Source organism: Lactuca sativa, chromosome 2, assembly GCF_002870075.4.
Source record: "Lactuca sativa cultivar Salinas chromosome 2, Lsat_Salinas_v11, whole genome shotgun sequence".
Classification (NCBI taxonomy): domain Eukaryota; kingdom Viridiplantae; phylum Streptophyta; class Magnoliopsida; order Asterales; family Asteraceae; genus Lactuca; species Lactuca sativa.
The window spans coordinates 167570733-167587229 of NC_056624.2; the positions used below are offsets into that span (position 1 = coordinate 167570733).

The window sequence follows — 16497 nt, forward strand, 5'->3', positions numbered from 1 at the left end:
ACCATTTTACCCCGATGCTCTATGCGTTTCTATGCAATATGATGATAATAACAACAACAACAATTACAATTACAATAATAATAATAATAATAATAATAATAATAATAATAATAATAATGTATACAAAAGCTTCTAGCATAATAAACATTAAATATATTATTTTAGAGATAAAACACAAACAACCCTTTAGTTTGCTGGTAAACACCATTGTTTCTACAAAGGAGACCCAAGTTCTATTCCTGTAACATTCATTAGCTGCTAATTTTCATCAAAGCTAAGGGTACCATTGGAAAACCTTACTTTCTTTCTGAGTCAGCCATCTCCCAACTTCTTTCTCGGTCAGACCTTGCTTTCCGAGTTAGACGTCAATATTTTGTCTATCAAAAGCCTTTCGTCTGACCGAGTTACCCAAAAATGTATGACCTGACCCGGTCAGATGCATATCAAACAGGGCCTTAGAGACGAAGTCAAATTTATGAATGCCAATTTCTTTACAGATGTTTTGCATAATTTTGACTTCTTTGTCATTCCGACCTTTTTTTTTGTTAATTTGATGTATTGGGGTTTTGATGATTACACTGAAATTCAATTTTGTTTTCTTAAATATAATCTATTTAATTTCGTTTTCATTGTCATTTTGAACTTCAGTTTTCAGTTTTTTCATAATGTTGTATTGGTTTTTTTACTGGTCAGAGGGTATTCACACCAAACATCAGGTACTTTCTTAGTCTTTACATGAGTGTTAATATCATATTATTTGATCATTTATATCTATTTTGTTATGCATTGACAAATATTTGTTGTTATTTTTTTAACTTATACTATAATTATTAACCTTGCATTCAAAAAAGCATGCACCTTTAATTTTTTTTGTTTGCTATGTTTCTATATTAGCTTACAATTGTATTAATTATTATAATTATAAAAGGGCCCCATTTATTACTTTGCCCCGGGGTTCAAATCATCTTGGATCGGCCGGAATACATGTTATTGTTAATAAATATAAATAACCTATAATAAACTTTTTATGATTGTTTTATAGCCTTTGTTCTGAGATTAGACCAACCCATTGATTTTTTTGGCAAACAATGCCTAAAAAACTTCAACAATTAATGATATGTTTAACGATTAATAATATGTTTGGATTAAAGTAATATCTTGGATTTATAAGGATTGAAACTTAAACTCATATATAATCTTTCCTTGTTCAGTTTAAACAATTTTTTTTTTTAAATTCATGAATTTTATCAAAATGATATGCATGATCATGTTAGAAATCTTTACGTACCACAAGAATTTTAAAATCAACTCAAAATAGATTCTAGGTTTTATAATTTGTGACACCATTGCCCTTATACCTCACATCTATCGTCTCTTTGTATCTTTTTAGTTCTTTATTGAAGCTTTACCAACACCACCATCTTCCTCTTGCCCTCCACTCCTCTAACTTGAACCCTTCATTGCCTAACAATATTTGCTTCAGTATCATCCCTTTTAAGTTGACAGCAACAGACCAATCACCACTATTTTATTGACAATCATTCTAACTACTGTAACATCTTGATTTCCAGATATTCCATTTGACCCTTGGTTTGTGGTTTGTTTGCAAAGTTAGCCCCTAATGATATTTTTGTAATATTAGGCCATGCATGCGTACGTTGGGTGTATGTTGAGTACGTTGGGCATACACGAACAAGGTGTAAACCTTAACTTTTAGGGTTTAGACCCTATTTAAACAACATTATAGCCCCATGCTCTCTCTTAACTCCAACCTCCATCCCTATTTGTCCTCATTTCGTGAAACGTCCCAAAAATAAGATCCAAAAACTTAATTTTTAATTTATAAAAACAGTAATCCAAACATTTTCATACAACCCTAAAAAGATCAAAGTATGTCAATACATCAAAACATATCAGAGTAATTTTCAAAATGTAGAAAAAGGTGGTGTGTGCTTAGCAATCATCCCGGACTCTTCCTTTTCGATTCGGAAAATACCTGAAACATAAACTGAAAATCGTAAGTCCAAGCTTAGTGAGTTCCCCAAAATACTACATTCCATACATAAACACATATTGGCCCCCGCCCCACATAGGGCCTCACTTGACATCGAGTCTCACTAGGCCTTGGGTCTCACTCAGATTATAGATCTGTCATTCATTAGGCCCCACTCGACATCGGGCCCCGTCCGATACACATAATAAACATATAAACATATAATCAAGTTAACACATGCAATAACCACAAACCAATAGCATACAATACAATCATCGGGCCTCGTCTGACATCGAGCCTCGCTCGGTATACATACCAGCATATAACACACGCAAGAGTCATGCATACATCCAACATCCTATCATAATAATCATGGGCCAACATTGGTGCCTTCGATTCGCTAAGTACAGTGAGGAAATTCACCTCAGACTGCTGAATCTCATAGATAAAACTCTAGTTGTTGGTCCACTGAAATCCTTGCGCTATGAATAAAAATATCATCCAATTAATAATTAGATCCTGCATCACACTAAGAGTCCAAACTAGGGTAAAAGACCCATTTTACCCTTTACCTAACTTGGCTCAAGGCCAAAGCCCAAACCAACTATCCAAAAGGTCTAAATTCTAAAATGATCACCCAAAGCCCAAATATGGCCCAATTTTCCAAATTGGGCCCAAAACCCATCATGGGCCTAAATCCAAAGAAACCCAATATGCCAGAAAATAGGCCCAAATCAAAATCCCAAGGCCCAACATGGTCCAAAATCTACAGTCCAAACTCCCACAATGGGTTCTCACATCGTGACTAGACCATGGTCAAGTCGTGAAGACCAACTCGACTCAGTGAGTCAACTCAACCTATCAAAAAGATTCCAGTCCCCATCATGTTGCGACCCAACCTTGAGTCACGTCGTGACCTAATCCGGAAAAAATAGACGGGTGGCCAACATCCTCACGACGTGAAGGTCCAAAACCTCACGTCGTGAGATCTGAACATACCAACTTAAAACATTAAGCTCTTATTCCTTACAACCATAACTTGTGACTTTCCAGGGGGTCTTCCTTTACCCAAAAGATGAACACATGTCCAATGCATGACTCAAACTCTTACTAGATCAAAAGTGGGGAAAATGAGATCTATACTCAAACTTGGAGTCCCAAACTTCACCAAAACTCAGATCCAAAGACTATAATGAAGAGAATGAGTTAATGATCCATAAAGTTGCCAACTTTTTGGACCCCATGCAAGCAATCCCATCCAAACATGCAAAAAGGAGCTTATAACTTAGATCTTGAATGAAATAGGTAGAAGGTCCAAGTTTTAAGACTTACAATGGTATAAAAGCTCTAAGAGATTGCAAGGTGAAAGCTAAAACGCCAAGAGGTTGCTCAACTAAGGTGTTATTCCATTTTAACTAACCAAAAACCACTAAAGAATGCTTCAAGGATCTAAAAAATGCTTAAAAGCTTCAAGAGGGTCGAGATTAGGGTTTTCTATAGGTTTAAAGGGTGAGAGAGGTTGGGGATGGATAACCTTAGCCTCTCATTCACTTAAATACCTGAAAATTAGAGTTTTGGGTCATTAAGTCATACTCACGTCGTGAGACCTTATGCCTCACGTTGTGAGTTTCCAGAAACGCGGGTCAACAAGTCAACGGTCAATCACGACGTGATCCCTATGACCTCAAGTCGTGAAGACCCTCATAATGCAAATGAAAGAATGAATTAGTACCTTAGGGTTTTGGATGTTACAATTCTTCCCCACTTGAATCAGACTTCATTCTCGAAGTCGACTACACCGAATAACTCTGGATAATGCTCCCTCATCTCATCTTCCAGCTCCCATGTCCACTCTGAACCCTTGCAGTGCTGCCATTGCACGTTCACCAACTCCACAACCTTGTTCCTCAAGGTTTTCGTCTTCCGATCAAGAATCGACATCGGTCTCTCAATATCATTCAGACGATCATCCACCTAGATATCCTCCAACGGTACCAATGCGGAATCATCCACTAAGCACTTCCACAACTGAGAGACATGGAACGTGCTATGAATCTGACTGAGCTCATCTGGAAGATCCAAGCGATATGCAACCCGACCTACTCGAGCCAAAACCCTGGAGGGATCAATATACTTGGGGCCCAGCTTGCCCCTCTTCCAGAATCGGATGGCACTTTTCCAAGGTGACACCTTCAGGAGAACCATATCCCCTCCCCTGGAACTCTAAGTCTGATCGGCGCCTGTCGGCATAACTTTTCTGCCGACTCTGAGTTGTTTCAAATCATTGGTATTGAGTATCACCTTAGTACTCTCCATAGCCCGCTGACTGACCTCGCCCCAACAAATCGGGGTCCTGCACTTCCTTCTGTAGAGCATCTCGAATGGAGGTCGATCAATGTTGGCGTGATAACTGTTGTTATACAAAAATTCCGCTAACAGAAGATACGTATCCCAACTCCCACTAAAGTCCAAAACATACGCCCGCATCATATCCTCTAGGGTCTGAATAGTCCGCTCGTTTTGACCATCGGTCTGTGGATGGAATGTTGTGCTGAAATGGAGACGAGTACCTAATTCGTCATGGAACATCTTCCACAACCTGGAAGTAAACCGGACATCTTATCAGAAGCCATCGAAACCGGAACCCCATAACGTGCCACAACCTCCTTGATATAAATCTCAACCAATTTCTCTACAAAAATACTCTCCTGGATCGGGATAAAATGTGTGCTCTTGGTCAATCGATCCACGATGACCCATATTGAATCCACTCCGCGTGCAGTTCGGGATAAATTTGTGATGAAATCCATGGTAATATCCTCGTATTTCCAAACGGGGATCTCCAATGGTTGCATCTTGTCGTGAGGCCGCTGATGCTCAGCCTTGAATTTCCTACAAGTCAAGCATCACTCCACATACCAAGCCACATCCCGCTTCATGCAGGGCCACCAATAATCAGGACGAAGATCTTTATACATCTTCGTCTCCCCTGGATAAATAGAGAACTTAGACTTGTGCGCCTCCTCTATCAGAACATGACGCACACCGCCCCTATACGGAACCCAAACCCGCCGATGAAGGGTCAGCAATCCACGACTATCATAATCGAAGGAAGCCACCTGACCCACAATTCGTTCACTCTTTCAGTGCTCTTCCTTCGTAGCCTCAACCTGAGCCTCACGAATCCACTCCAAAAGTAGAGTAATCACGATCATCCTCAAACATATGTATCCATGATCGAAGCCGCAACCGTCTTGTGGCTGAGAGCATCGGTCACCACATTGGCCTTCCCCGGGTGATAAAGGATCTCACAATCATAATTCTTCACCACATCTAACCACCGACGTTGTCTCATATTCAGATTCGGCTGATCCATCAGATACCTTAGGCTATTGTGATCCGTGTAAATAGTACAACGGACCCCATAGAGGTAATATCGCCAAATCTTAAGGGCAAAAACCATAGCCCCCCAACTCCAAATAATGAGTTGAGTAATTCGCCTCATGAGACTTCAGCTTCCTCGAAGCGTAAGCTATCACGTGACCCCTCTGCATCAACACTGCCCCTAAACCCATGATCGACACATCACAATAAATCACAAAATCCTCAACACCCTCCGGCAGGTTCAAAACCAGTGCCTCGCACAACCGCTGTCTCAAGGTCTCAAAAGTTGTCTGCTGCTCAGGCTGTGACATCCCCATTTTTACGGCTAGAAAAGACCGATTTGTTTATGCTTTATTTTGAAAATCAGAGTATCTTTTAAAGAAATATGTTGCAAAGTTTGTTCCCAGAAAAACATGATAAATATGTTATCAAAGCATTTCTGAAGAAATGCATTTTATTCCTTTTAAAACGTTGGAATGTCATCGTTAATACAGAACATAAACATAAACAGACCTTACATTAATTTACACTAGTGATCTACATCTCATTAATCTCTCAGTGTAATGAAGCTTAAACCTAGTGCGTACATAGGGATTTCAATCCCACAATGTTATATCATATATATATATATATATATATATATATATATATATATATATATATATATATATATATATATATATATATATATATATATATATATATATATTAGAACTCACAAGTATACAATTTCACCATGTATAAACAACTCTTACCCCAACACGTCAATCCTCTCAACGACACTGTCCATACTCTCGGATCTAAAATTTACCTTTTTACTTAATCCATACTCCCATATCTAATCCATGCTCTCAGATCAATAACTGTGCCCATTCCATACTCTCGGACTAGGGAAAATTGTCTATGTCTAAATCCATACTCCCTGATTAATGACAAATAACTATGTCCTATCCATACTCTCGGACTAAGAACAACTGACTATTTCTTAATCCATGCTCCCGAATTAATGACAAATGGTTGTGCCCAAACTATACTCTCGGACTAGGGACGAATGATTATGTCTAATCCATGCTCCCGGATCAATGACATAATTTAAAGTTCTAATCTCCGTGTATATCTCACTCATACTCATAAGAAGATACTACACAATATTCCTCATAATTAATTTAGGTTTACTCTTTATCATAAATCATCATATATTATCAGGTATGCTCTTTAACACATATTGTAAGCAACATCAAATATTTTACACATAAACATATATTTAATACTTCAATCAATATTTGTATTAAAATCATGTTCATGAAAGGGACTATGCATTCACTTCCTTCGACGAAACCTAGTATTATTACCAGTAGATTTTAGTCTAATATTTATTGCGACTAATTATTAGTCTAGATTCATCATTAACTCATAGTTACTTCTTGATCTATCAAGTAAGGAACAATCAGTTAGGATCATATCGGAGGTAGGGTCCGTTTGGTATACGAAGTATGCTGTTTGGAAATCCTACTTTAAACACTTCACTAAATCACAGCCTAGACATCATCCCCGTAAGTAGATCAATCAGTATAACGAATTTGAATCACTAAGAAATCTTATTTATAGGTTTATAATAACGATATTATATTTAAATATAAGCTATATTTAAAGTAGAGTATGCATATCTCACTTACAGCGGGTTTTGCTAAAAACCGGGTTCCGCTGGAGCAGAGCTTCTGAGCCGAAAATCTTTTTTTCTTGGAGACTTCGGGCACTCTGGGGCTTTCCTCTAGCACCTTGAGGTTACTACTTACTAGGGATTTATAGGGGTTTTAAAAGAATTAGTTTTACTATAAACTCATAAAACTTTTCTTAGATATTATACTATATTGACACCAAACCAAACGAAAAAGACAATTTATGTCGATACGATGCCAATACTAATAGTATGGACAAGAAGTCTAGAAAGGTTAGATATTTTTCTAAATTTTCTATGCAAATGCTGAGAAAAAACCTTGTGATTTTCTCAACACCCTTTCTTGAACAGCATTTATGAGTCAAGTGATGATATTTGACGAATTTCGTTAACGACCATAAAGGTAATCAGGAAAACGAAAACATAAAGAAGAACCATTAATGCAATTTATATCTTAAAGAGATCTAGTAACAGGCTACAAATTGACATTTGTTTTAGCGCTTTTTAAAATCAATGATGGGCCATATAGGACATAGGAGTATACATCCGGTTATGTTTTGTTTAGTTTTTACCAACAATGGTGATAGACAGATAGAAAAAAAAAAGGTTTCATCCATCACATATACTCCATTTATGATTGGAGATTTTCAGTTTTTTCTTCCGAAATTACATAAAGCAATTAAAAGGTTTTTTCAACACAGAGATTTTTCAAATAACCCGCACATTTATACAATGCTTTGAAAATCAGACTTAACACCATATCGATCACCTTACCTATTTGATGGTTAAACTAATCATAACAGTCCCAAAAAACGGATAATCATCTCAATTAGATCTTGATTATTATTAAAATTATCAAAAAAAAAAAAAATACATAAAATTGTAAATATTGATTGTTGAATATAAGCCCAAATAAATGATATTTAATTATTGTGCTATTGACTTTTGTCACTATACAAACTAATCAAAACATTTTTTTTAAAAACTTATTTTTACCATTACCATTAATAAAAGTGTTAACAAAAATGTTAATTATAATGGTTTCCCCCCTGTTGAATCTGAATCCCTCTCCAAAGTCCAAACCTCCTCGATCTAGTGTAAAGACTATAGATGTTTAAGGTGGTATGAGTGTAGGACACTCTTGGCTAAAATTAAAATCTAGGGGTGGGTCATCATCGTTTTCTCGTACTTTTGTGAACAAAAGAACATATGACAACACAAGCTTTAAGTTTTATATGGATGGAAACTAGTGGTGGTTTATTGCTTGATGGAGTAGAACATTATGGCAAAGGCGTTGGATCATGAAATATTGGGTAGGAAAAAAGAGATGCAAAACTTATTGCAAAGTGTGGGTGCGAAAGAGGTTTATCCATGAATATTTTGTCCTTCAATATTTATGGATTAGGAACAGTGATGAAAGGCAAAATAGGGCCTTATAATAGGGCCTTATAATACAAATCGAAATGGCGATTTCACAATTATAACCTTTGGACCGATGTGATGAATATATTTCATGGACGTGATGATGGTTTTAACTTTAATACCCACAATTTCGTTAATTGAGGGATATGGTGTAAAGTTATCAGAACAATAAATTAGATACATGATCTAGATATCATTCTAAAAAATACGATTCAAAAAAATATTGGAAATTGTGAAACAATTGACTTTTGAAGAGATACATTGCTTTGAGAAATTCCTTTTATGAATCGGTTTCCAAGGTTGTTTTTATTGGAAAGAATGTAGGATTGTAACATTAAACAAATATGGAATGGTGTGACATGTAAATGGTAGAATTGTATTGTTTTTCGAAAAAACTGATTATAAACAGTTAATTATTGGTTGATTTTTTAAAAAGTGATCAATGGGGTGTCTTATTAGCAACACCCAATTCTGTTAGGTCTAGCTATTTGGACCATTTTTATTTTCTTAAAGGACCTCTTAATAATTACTTTAACTTTTTTCTTAAAATAAGCTAATCATTACCAAATAATTATCTTTTTATTAATTATCATTACATAATATTAGACCATCGTGATTATTTTATATTTTACTTTAAATAAAACTAATCATTACATAATAAAATGGCTCAATATAAAGATTTGTTTATAGAAAAAAAAGCATAATTTTTATAAAAAAGTATTAAAATAAAAATATATATATTTTTTCAAATATATAAAATAAAATATTTAAACAAAAATATTTTATTTTATTTTTTTGGTTTTTTAGTACAATTTATTAGAATCATTTTTATATGAAAGCATAATAATAAATGACTTCAAATACGATATAATAATAATACTTAGTTTTCATTTAAATATTTAATATCATTTTATTTTTATTTTTTGGTGTATATATATATATTAAAATATATAAAATATTAAAATATATAAAAAACGTTGACATGTTGTATTATTATTTGATTATAAAAGAATAAAATATATAATAAATAAAAAGTTTATAGAAATTAAATGATAGGTACGAGTTTCAAAAAAAATTAACTTTTAATAATCATACAAACTATTGATATTATAAATGCACGTAAATTTATGCCTAAAAATCATTAATGAGAGGTCCTTTAAGAAAATTTGGGGTCCAATTAATAGCACCCTTCTTTTAACACATATTCACCAGATGAAAATCCATCAATTTCAAAAATCGTGAGCTATTAAGTCCCTCTTTCCCCAAAAGGACCATTTGGCTCTTTAATTTTTTATCATATTTTTTTATTTATCTTTTTTTTTTTTGTTAGCAGTTCAAAATTTCTTTAATATTAATAGGAATTCTTAGCTTTTTAATCTATTTTGTCTATTATATTGTAACTATTTGTTAGTTCTTTATTAATTTTTCTGTAATAAAATTCAATCGTTAGAATATATATATATATATATATATATATATATATATATATATATATATATATATATATATATATATATATATATATATATATATATATATATATATATATATTCTAACGATTAAATTCTATCGAAGAAAATATAATTTATTGATATTCAGAAAATCAATTTCTACTTTTCATTACCAAAAAAAGAAACAAGGATTTAAACAATATTATACTAAATTCTCTAATAAATACCATGTTAATTATAAACATCCTCCTTAAGTAAATGTTTTTTTTATCACATGTCAATCTTTCATGAGTTTTGACACTTGTCATTTTGTAGTATTTTTTAAATAAATATTATCCACATGTCAATTTTTTATTTGTTTCAATTTTTAAAATTAAAGTCATATGCTTATATATATAAAATATTAAATATTATATATATGATATTAAATTGCAGTAAGTAGGTTTCTTCCTTTCTTATTTTAAAATTATAAATTAAAAATTATTTTTTGTTTACATTTTAATTTAATGTTTAATTTATTTTTAAATCAATAATATACGGATATCACAGCTATTTCATTTAATAAAGTTTTTGCAATTAAATGACTAATTATTGAATATTGCTCTATTAGGTAAAGGTGAGCATGGGAAGGATTGGATTGGTTTTGGAGTAAAGCCGAACCCTAAACTAATGTATCGCCTTTATGAAAATTAGAAACTAAACCAACCCAAACCAATGGAATCAGTTTCTCAGTTTTCTGTTTTACCCATTAAGTTTAAACTAAACTAAACCAACCCAAACCAATGGAATCAGTTTCTCAATTTTCTATTTTACCCATTAAGTTTCAGGTTTGGTCGGTTTTGAAACCGGATAATTTGAACCTTATTCCTCAAATACTAACAAATGAATTTTTGGATTATGACTATGATAAATCCTAGGACTTTTGATTATATAATGGGAGATATTTGCTTGAGGTTGATCCCATGTCGATGTGGGATGCATCTCAATTGCCATTTAAAAGAGATAGGGTTACCTCGCTTTTATAATAAAGAATTTTGGCTGGGTTTACTCCCAGCATCAATAACCCACGGTCTCAAGTATAGTGGTAGACCAACTTTACCTGCGGACAAAACTTCAATATATGTTACAACAGCACATGTACTTTATAAATATATACACAAACATTTCGCAAAATAAATATATTTCATTTAAATTGGTTCAGTTCGATTTTGATCAGTTTTTAGATTTTCTAAAACAAAAACTGAACCCATATTTCGGTTTTTCAAAAGAAATCAAACCTAAACCGTCGGTTTCTCATTCGGTTTCAGTTTTATCGGATTTTCGGTTTTTGACCCCTATCTATTATTACATCATATGTAAAATATCAAATACTTTACTTAAAAGATTAAATAATCGCTTGTTCAGATATAGTAAAAGTTTAAATATGATCATTAATTTTTTAAAAGATCATTATAATTACTTTTTCAAATGGAGTATTGTTTTAATGTTTATCTTCTATCGAAAATAATAAATAAAAATATATAAATTCATCATTTTTCAATTTCTTTTCATATTGATTTTCAAGAAAAAAATTATACGAAAAATATGCACCATATACACATATTACTTGAGAAAGCGTTTTTTCTTTTTGAATTTTTTTTCAACAAATCACCTTTTATACCAACATCTTAGCCAATTAAGACTTTTTTTTTTAAAAAAAAAATATCTGCAGAATAGTTTAAAAAAATGTTTATGGTTTTTCAACATTTGTTTTAGATCTTATATATCTTATATAAAAAAATAATTAAATATATAAATTCATCATTTATTAGTCTATTTTCATATTGATATTAGAACAAAAAAATTATGTAAAATGTACACCATATGCGCATATACACAAATGAAAATAGGCATATATGCACATCTCCATATATGCACATTAGTGTGAAGACCAAAACATCTTAACAAATTAAGCCACTACTATAAAAGCTTATTTGTTGAAAAAAAAAATCAAAATAAATGTTTTTCCACTGATATGCATATGGTGCACATTTTACATTATATGAAAAAAAAACAAATATCAATGTGGGCATTCACACGTTTTGTACTTATATGTATATATGTTGATAGGTCGGTGCTAGAGCGGATGACTTTAAGTGGATGCATTGTATGTATGGTGGAATACGTGGCATATTGGGGAACTCATTAAGTTTATGTTTACAATTATGGATAAAATGTTTTGTAGGTTGTTCATAAGAAAAATTCGGCGGGACTGTACACATGCATCGGAGATATTTGTTTATGCGGTTTTGTAAACTTAACTCTGAAAAATAATAGTTTCAATCAAACAAATGTTATTCAATGGTTTCTGAAACGAATGTTTTAATTGGTTAACCTATTTAAAAAATAATCTCTTTGAAATTTTTGGGATGTTACAAAAATGGGCTATAATCAAGCATATAATCACACAATAAAATTGGACAATGATCTAGACGGTCTAAAACATCAGATAAATTAGGATACAACTCCAAAATACCATCTAAAACAAGAAATTTATATAGTTTCTTCACCTTACTACCGAACAATTAGTTCAAATAAAAGAATAACCTCCAAGAGAGACATCAATAAGACATCCAAAATGAATTGATTAATGCGGTCAACAACATCACTATGAAAAATCGAACCAAATCTCTCACTTTCAAATCAAACCTCATTAAAATCACTCGTATCAATGACAACCTGACCGGACCATCTAGAAATAACAACCATTTAGAAATAACAAATACGTAATGGCTCCGTAGTAAGTATTCCGAAAGGCCTTAACAACCAGACTAGCAAAAACAAAATAGGACTTAAAATCACTTCAATTTAATTTTCTTCATCTTGATTAAGACCACTCAACAAGCACTAGTTATTATACATATTAAAATACATACCCTAGCTCGTAGACTTTTTAATTGAAAAGTCATAAAGAAAACAATTTGTTAGACACTCATTCAACATTTCAACTAAAGGTTGCTAATATAATTCTTTCAAAGAGGTGGATCAAGTTGCATTGTTACAATAATACATTTTAGGCCCCTTAAGAACCCGCATCCTTTCTTTCTCTCTAGCTATCTTTTTCTATTCTTCCATGCATTAATTAGCTTTCTTTTTCTATTCTTCCATGCATTAATTGGTTGCACCTCATCTTTTAAAACTTATATCAAATTATGTTTGCATGTTTTTAATTAGTTTTATATGTTTTTATTAATTAATTTTGAATGATTTAAATTAATATGTATTTATTTTAAAATTAAAAATTGAAAACGTTGAGTCATTTGAGAAAAAGTTTGGAGTTGGAAAAGATAAAAGAAAAAAAAAATAATGCGACCACACCGAACTGAGTGGGTAAAATATAAACTCAACACACGGACAACAATTATACTAACGTAGATATAAAAAACAACCATCTGCATAATGCTATTAAATTAAATATTACATCTTGCCAAAAGTTGTCATTTGGAAAACAATTAAATAAAACTAAAGGACAACTCTGAAATTAAGTCGACAAACATTTACCAAAGGACAAGAGAACACTGAAATCTCACTATAAACAACCACTAAACACTAAAAGCATCAACGTCTCAGTTTATTTTGCAGAAGAAATTCCTCATATACAATTATAAAACAAATACTAAAAAACAAAAGGAATCAAAATAAAATACTCATGAAAGGACAATACTTCACGCTATATTCGTTATAACAATGGACTTTTGATTGATTTATTGTTTATTTACACTACAAGATACGTAGAGAATAGCAATGATACAGATATAATGGATACAAAAGGAACAAAATTCTGTGGAGTCTACGTCTCTACAATGCATAACAAAATACTACTCCATTTATGAGAGATTTGCAAAATCATCAAGCTCCAGATTTTGACGAATTTTATTGGTTGAATGAAATAAATGATATCAGTAGATTACAGGCATAGTTGAATTAGGATTCCAACTACCTCCTTCCTTAAGGTATTGCATGTATCTTGCGAACTCTGGTTTAGCTGTCGCCTTCTTCTTCCGGTTCTTCTTCTCGAATAAGCTGAAGAGGGGATCAAGTTTGCTCAGTTTCTTCGCTTCTTTTTTTATGAAATTTGGGACTTTCGGTTCTGGAACAAACTTCGCCGGTAAATCGCCGAAGAAATTCGGAGGCAACGTTGTGGATCTGATCATCTGAGGCTCTGATAATAGATCGTCGTCGGCGGTGGGTTCGCTGATTAATTGATCGTATCCCCGGCGACCTTTCCTCGTGCTCATCGCTCTGAACATGGCTCCGTAGGTGTAGTGAGAAAAAAGGAATTTGGGGTTGAGTTTTGAGGGTTGCAACTTGAAATGGTGAAAGTCGTAGAAGATGGAAGGTTTTGTAGGCGTGAGAATTTTTCTCAGATGGTCTTCGATGGTAGGCGATACATAGAAAAACAAAATCTCGGAAAGTCGGTTTGATGTGAGATTCTTTGAATAAATATAAAGTATTAAAATATAGAAAAAGTTGCAAAAATTGTCCCTGTGGTTTTGTTATTTGATGCGGCTAATGTCAAAACTTTGAAAGAAATGTGAATTTGGTCCTTTTTCACTTGTTATTGGTTTCTTTAAAAATTTAAAAGAATCCTTTATAATTTAATTTTTAACCTTTCTTAATATTTGTTAACATTTTAATAAACTTGAAATAAAAACAAATCTCACCTTCCCCACCCATTCTAAGCATGATAAGTGGTTATCTCTCGATTTCCATTTAAAAAAAAAACCATAAACAACGCTAATCCATCATTGCTAGACCATCATTGAGAGTATACCCAGGAAACATGTAGAAACCACTGGACCAACGTCAATGTGTACTCTGAAGCTTATCAACATCAAGAAAAATAAGGACCAATGATATCGAAAAAATGTTCATTGTATAGCCTACCATAAAACAGTAAAAGACCACTCGAACAAATAATGTTTTAGAGAGAGAGAGAGAGTTGACCCTAGATATATGTCAAGTAAAAAATACCTTAAATCTTAGTTAGGTAAAAAAAACCTAGATTTGTTTTTTTTAAAACTACAAAAGAATAGTCGAACAACACGTTTTATTTCGATGAACAAAAGCCTTTGATAGTTTCAGTGGCTCTTGATACCTAAGTTTATATATATATATATATATATATATATATATATATATATATATATATATATATATATATATATATATATATATATATATATATATATATATATATATGCTTAGGTTATTCTATTCAAATTAATTATTGTATATCTATCATATGCTATGAGAATTACTAAAAGAATAAGTTGTTTAGCAATGCGAATACGTTCAACCTTACAAGGATATCGTCATTTTCATGCATTCTCGTTAATTATTATTTTTTTGTTCTCACACATTGTTTTTCAGTTATTTTCTTTATGACAGAATACGACCCAATAAAAATTCTGACAATAGTTATGTACGATTGAACGTATTTATATTATCAAAAAACATATTTTCTTTATCATTCTCATAGCATACGATAGATGTACAATAATTAGTTAGAATACTTGAACATAGCTCTCTCTCTCTCTCTCTCTCTCTCTCTATATATATATATATATATATATATATATATATATATATATATATATATATATATATATATATATATATATATATATATATATAGACACATGCACATATACATCGTATTGTATCGAATTGAGATATATTCCTACACGACAAGTTCATTAGATTTATAAAGTTTTCTTTAAAGGGATGATATATATATATATATATATATATATATATATATATATATATATATATATATATATATATATATATATATATATATATATATATATATATACCAATTAGTAATAGTTTCAAATTTAGTTATTAAATTATAGTAATCTCATCTAAAATGGCCTTTTAGTCCTTTTTTAAGATAATAACATGTACGGCCCACCTAGGGCTGGTCTTTAGGATTAAAAAATCCAGGACTACCCAGAAAAAAAAAAGGTCCTTAGGATCTTTTTTGGAGCCAAAACACTAGGAAAACTAACAAAAAAGATTACAAGAACCAAAAATAAGGACCAAGCTTGCAAGAGAAAACTCTTTGGGGCGAAAACGGAAAACTAGCTAAACTCAAGAACCAAAGATGTAAGTTACTCTAGTTTCAATAATGCAAGAAAAATGTTTACAGGGTGAGGTTACATGACTTACATGCATCACCAAAGTATTATGAATGTTGATCCAAAATGCAAGCTTTTACTCCCGCTTCATTTCGCCAACATCAATGCTCTCTAGTTTCTTTACCAATGTTTAAAATAATTTCAAAAAAAAAAAATCTTTCAGAAAATCAATCTAAAGATACAAAAGTAAAATAATTTACTTTAACATCTTTGCAACATTATTGACAGTATCATCATCTTGACCTATTTAATGACTTGTATCATATCTCCATATGGCCCTCTCTTCTCATTACAAGTTTGTAGGAGATGAATGATATACATTACACCATGTCCTCAAAAAATCTATGAAGAAGTGTAACGTCTCAATACTAAGTAAAAGTTTTT

At 32.1% G+C, this 16497-nt stretch overlaps 1 protein-coding gene across 1 annotated transcript; it reads right to left on the reverse strand.

Moving 5' to 3' along the window:
* Positions 1-13866: 13866 nt before the first annotated feature.
* Positions 13867-14374, reverse strand: LOC111897368 (uncharacterized). Its single transcript, XM_023893322.3, has one exon. It carries the CDS (start codon positions 14215-14217, stop codon positions 13867-13869), a length of 351 nt encoding a protein of 116 aa, XP_023749090.1. The 5' UTR covers positions 14218-14374.
* Positions 14375-16497: the final 2123 nt, after the last annotated feature.

Coding starts and splice junctions, on each gene's coding strand:
- LOC111897368 (XM_023893322.3), bottom strand. CDS start 14,217: ATGTTCAGAGCGATGAGCACGAGGAAAGGTCGCCGGGGATACGATCAA.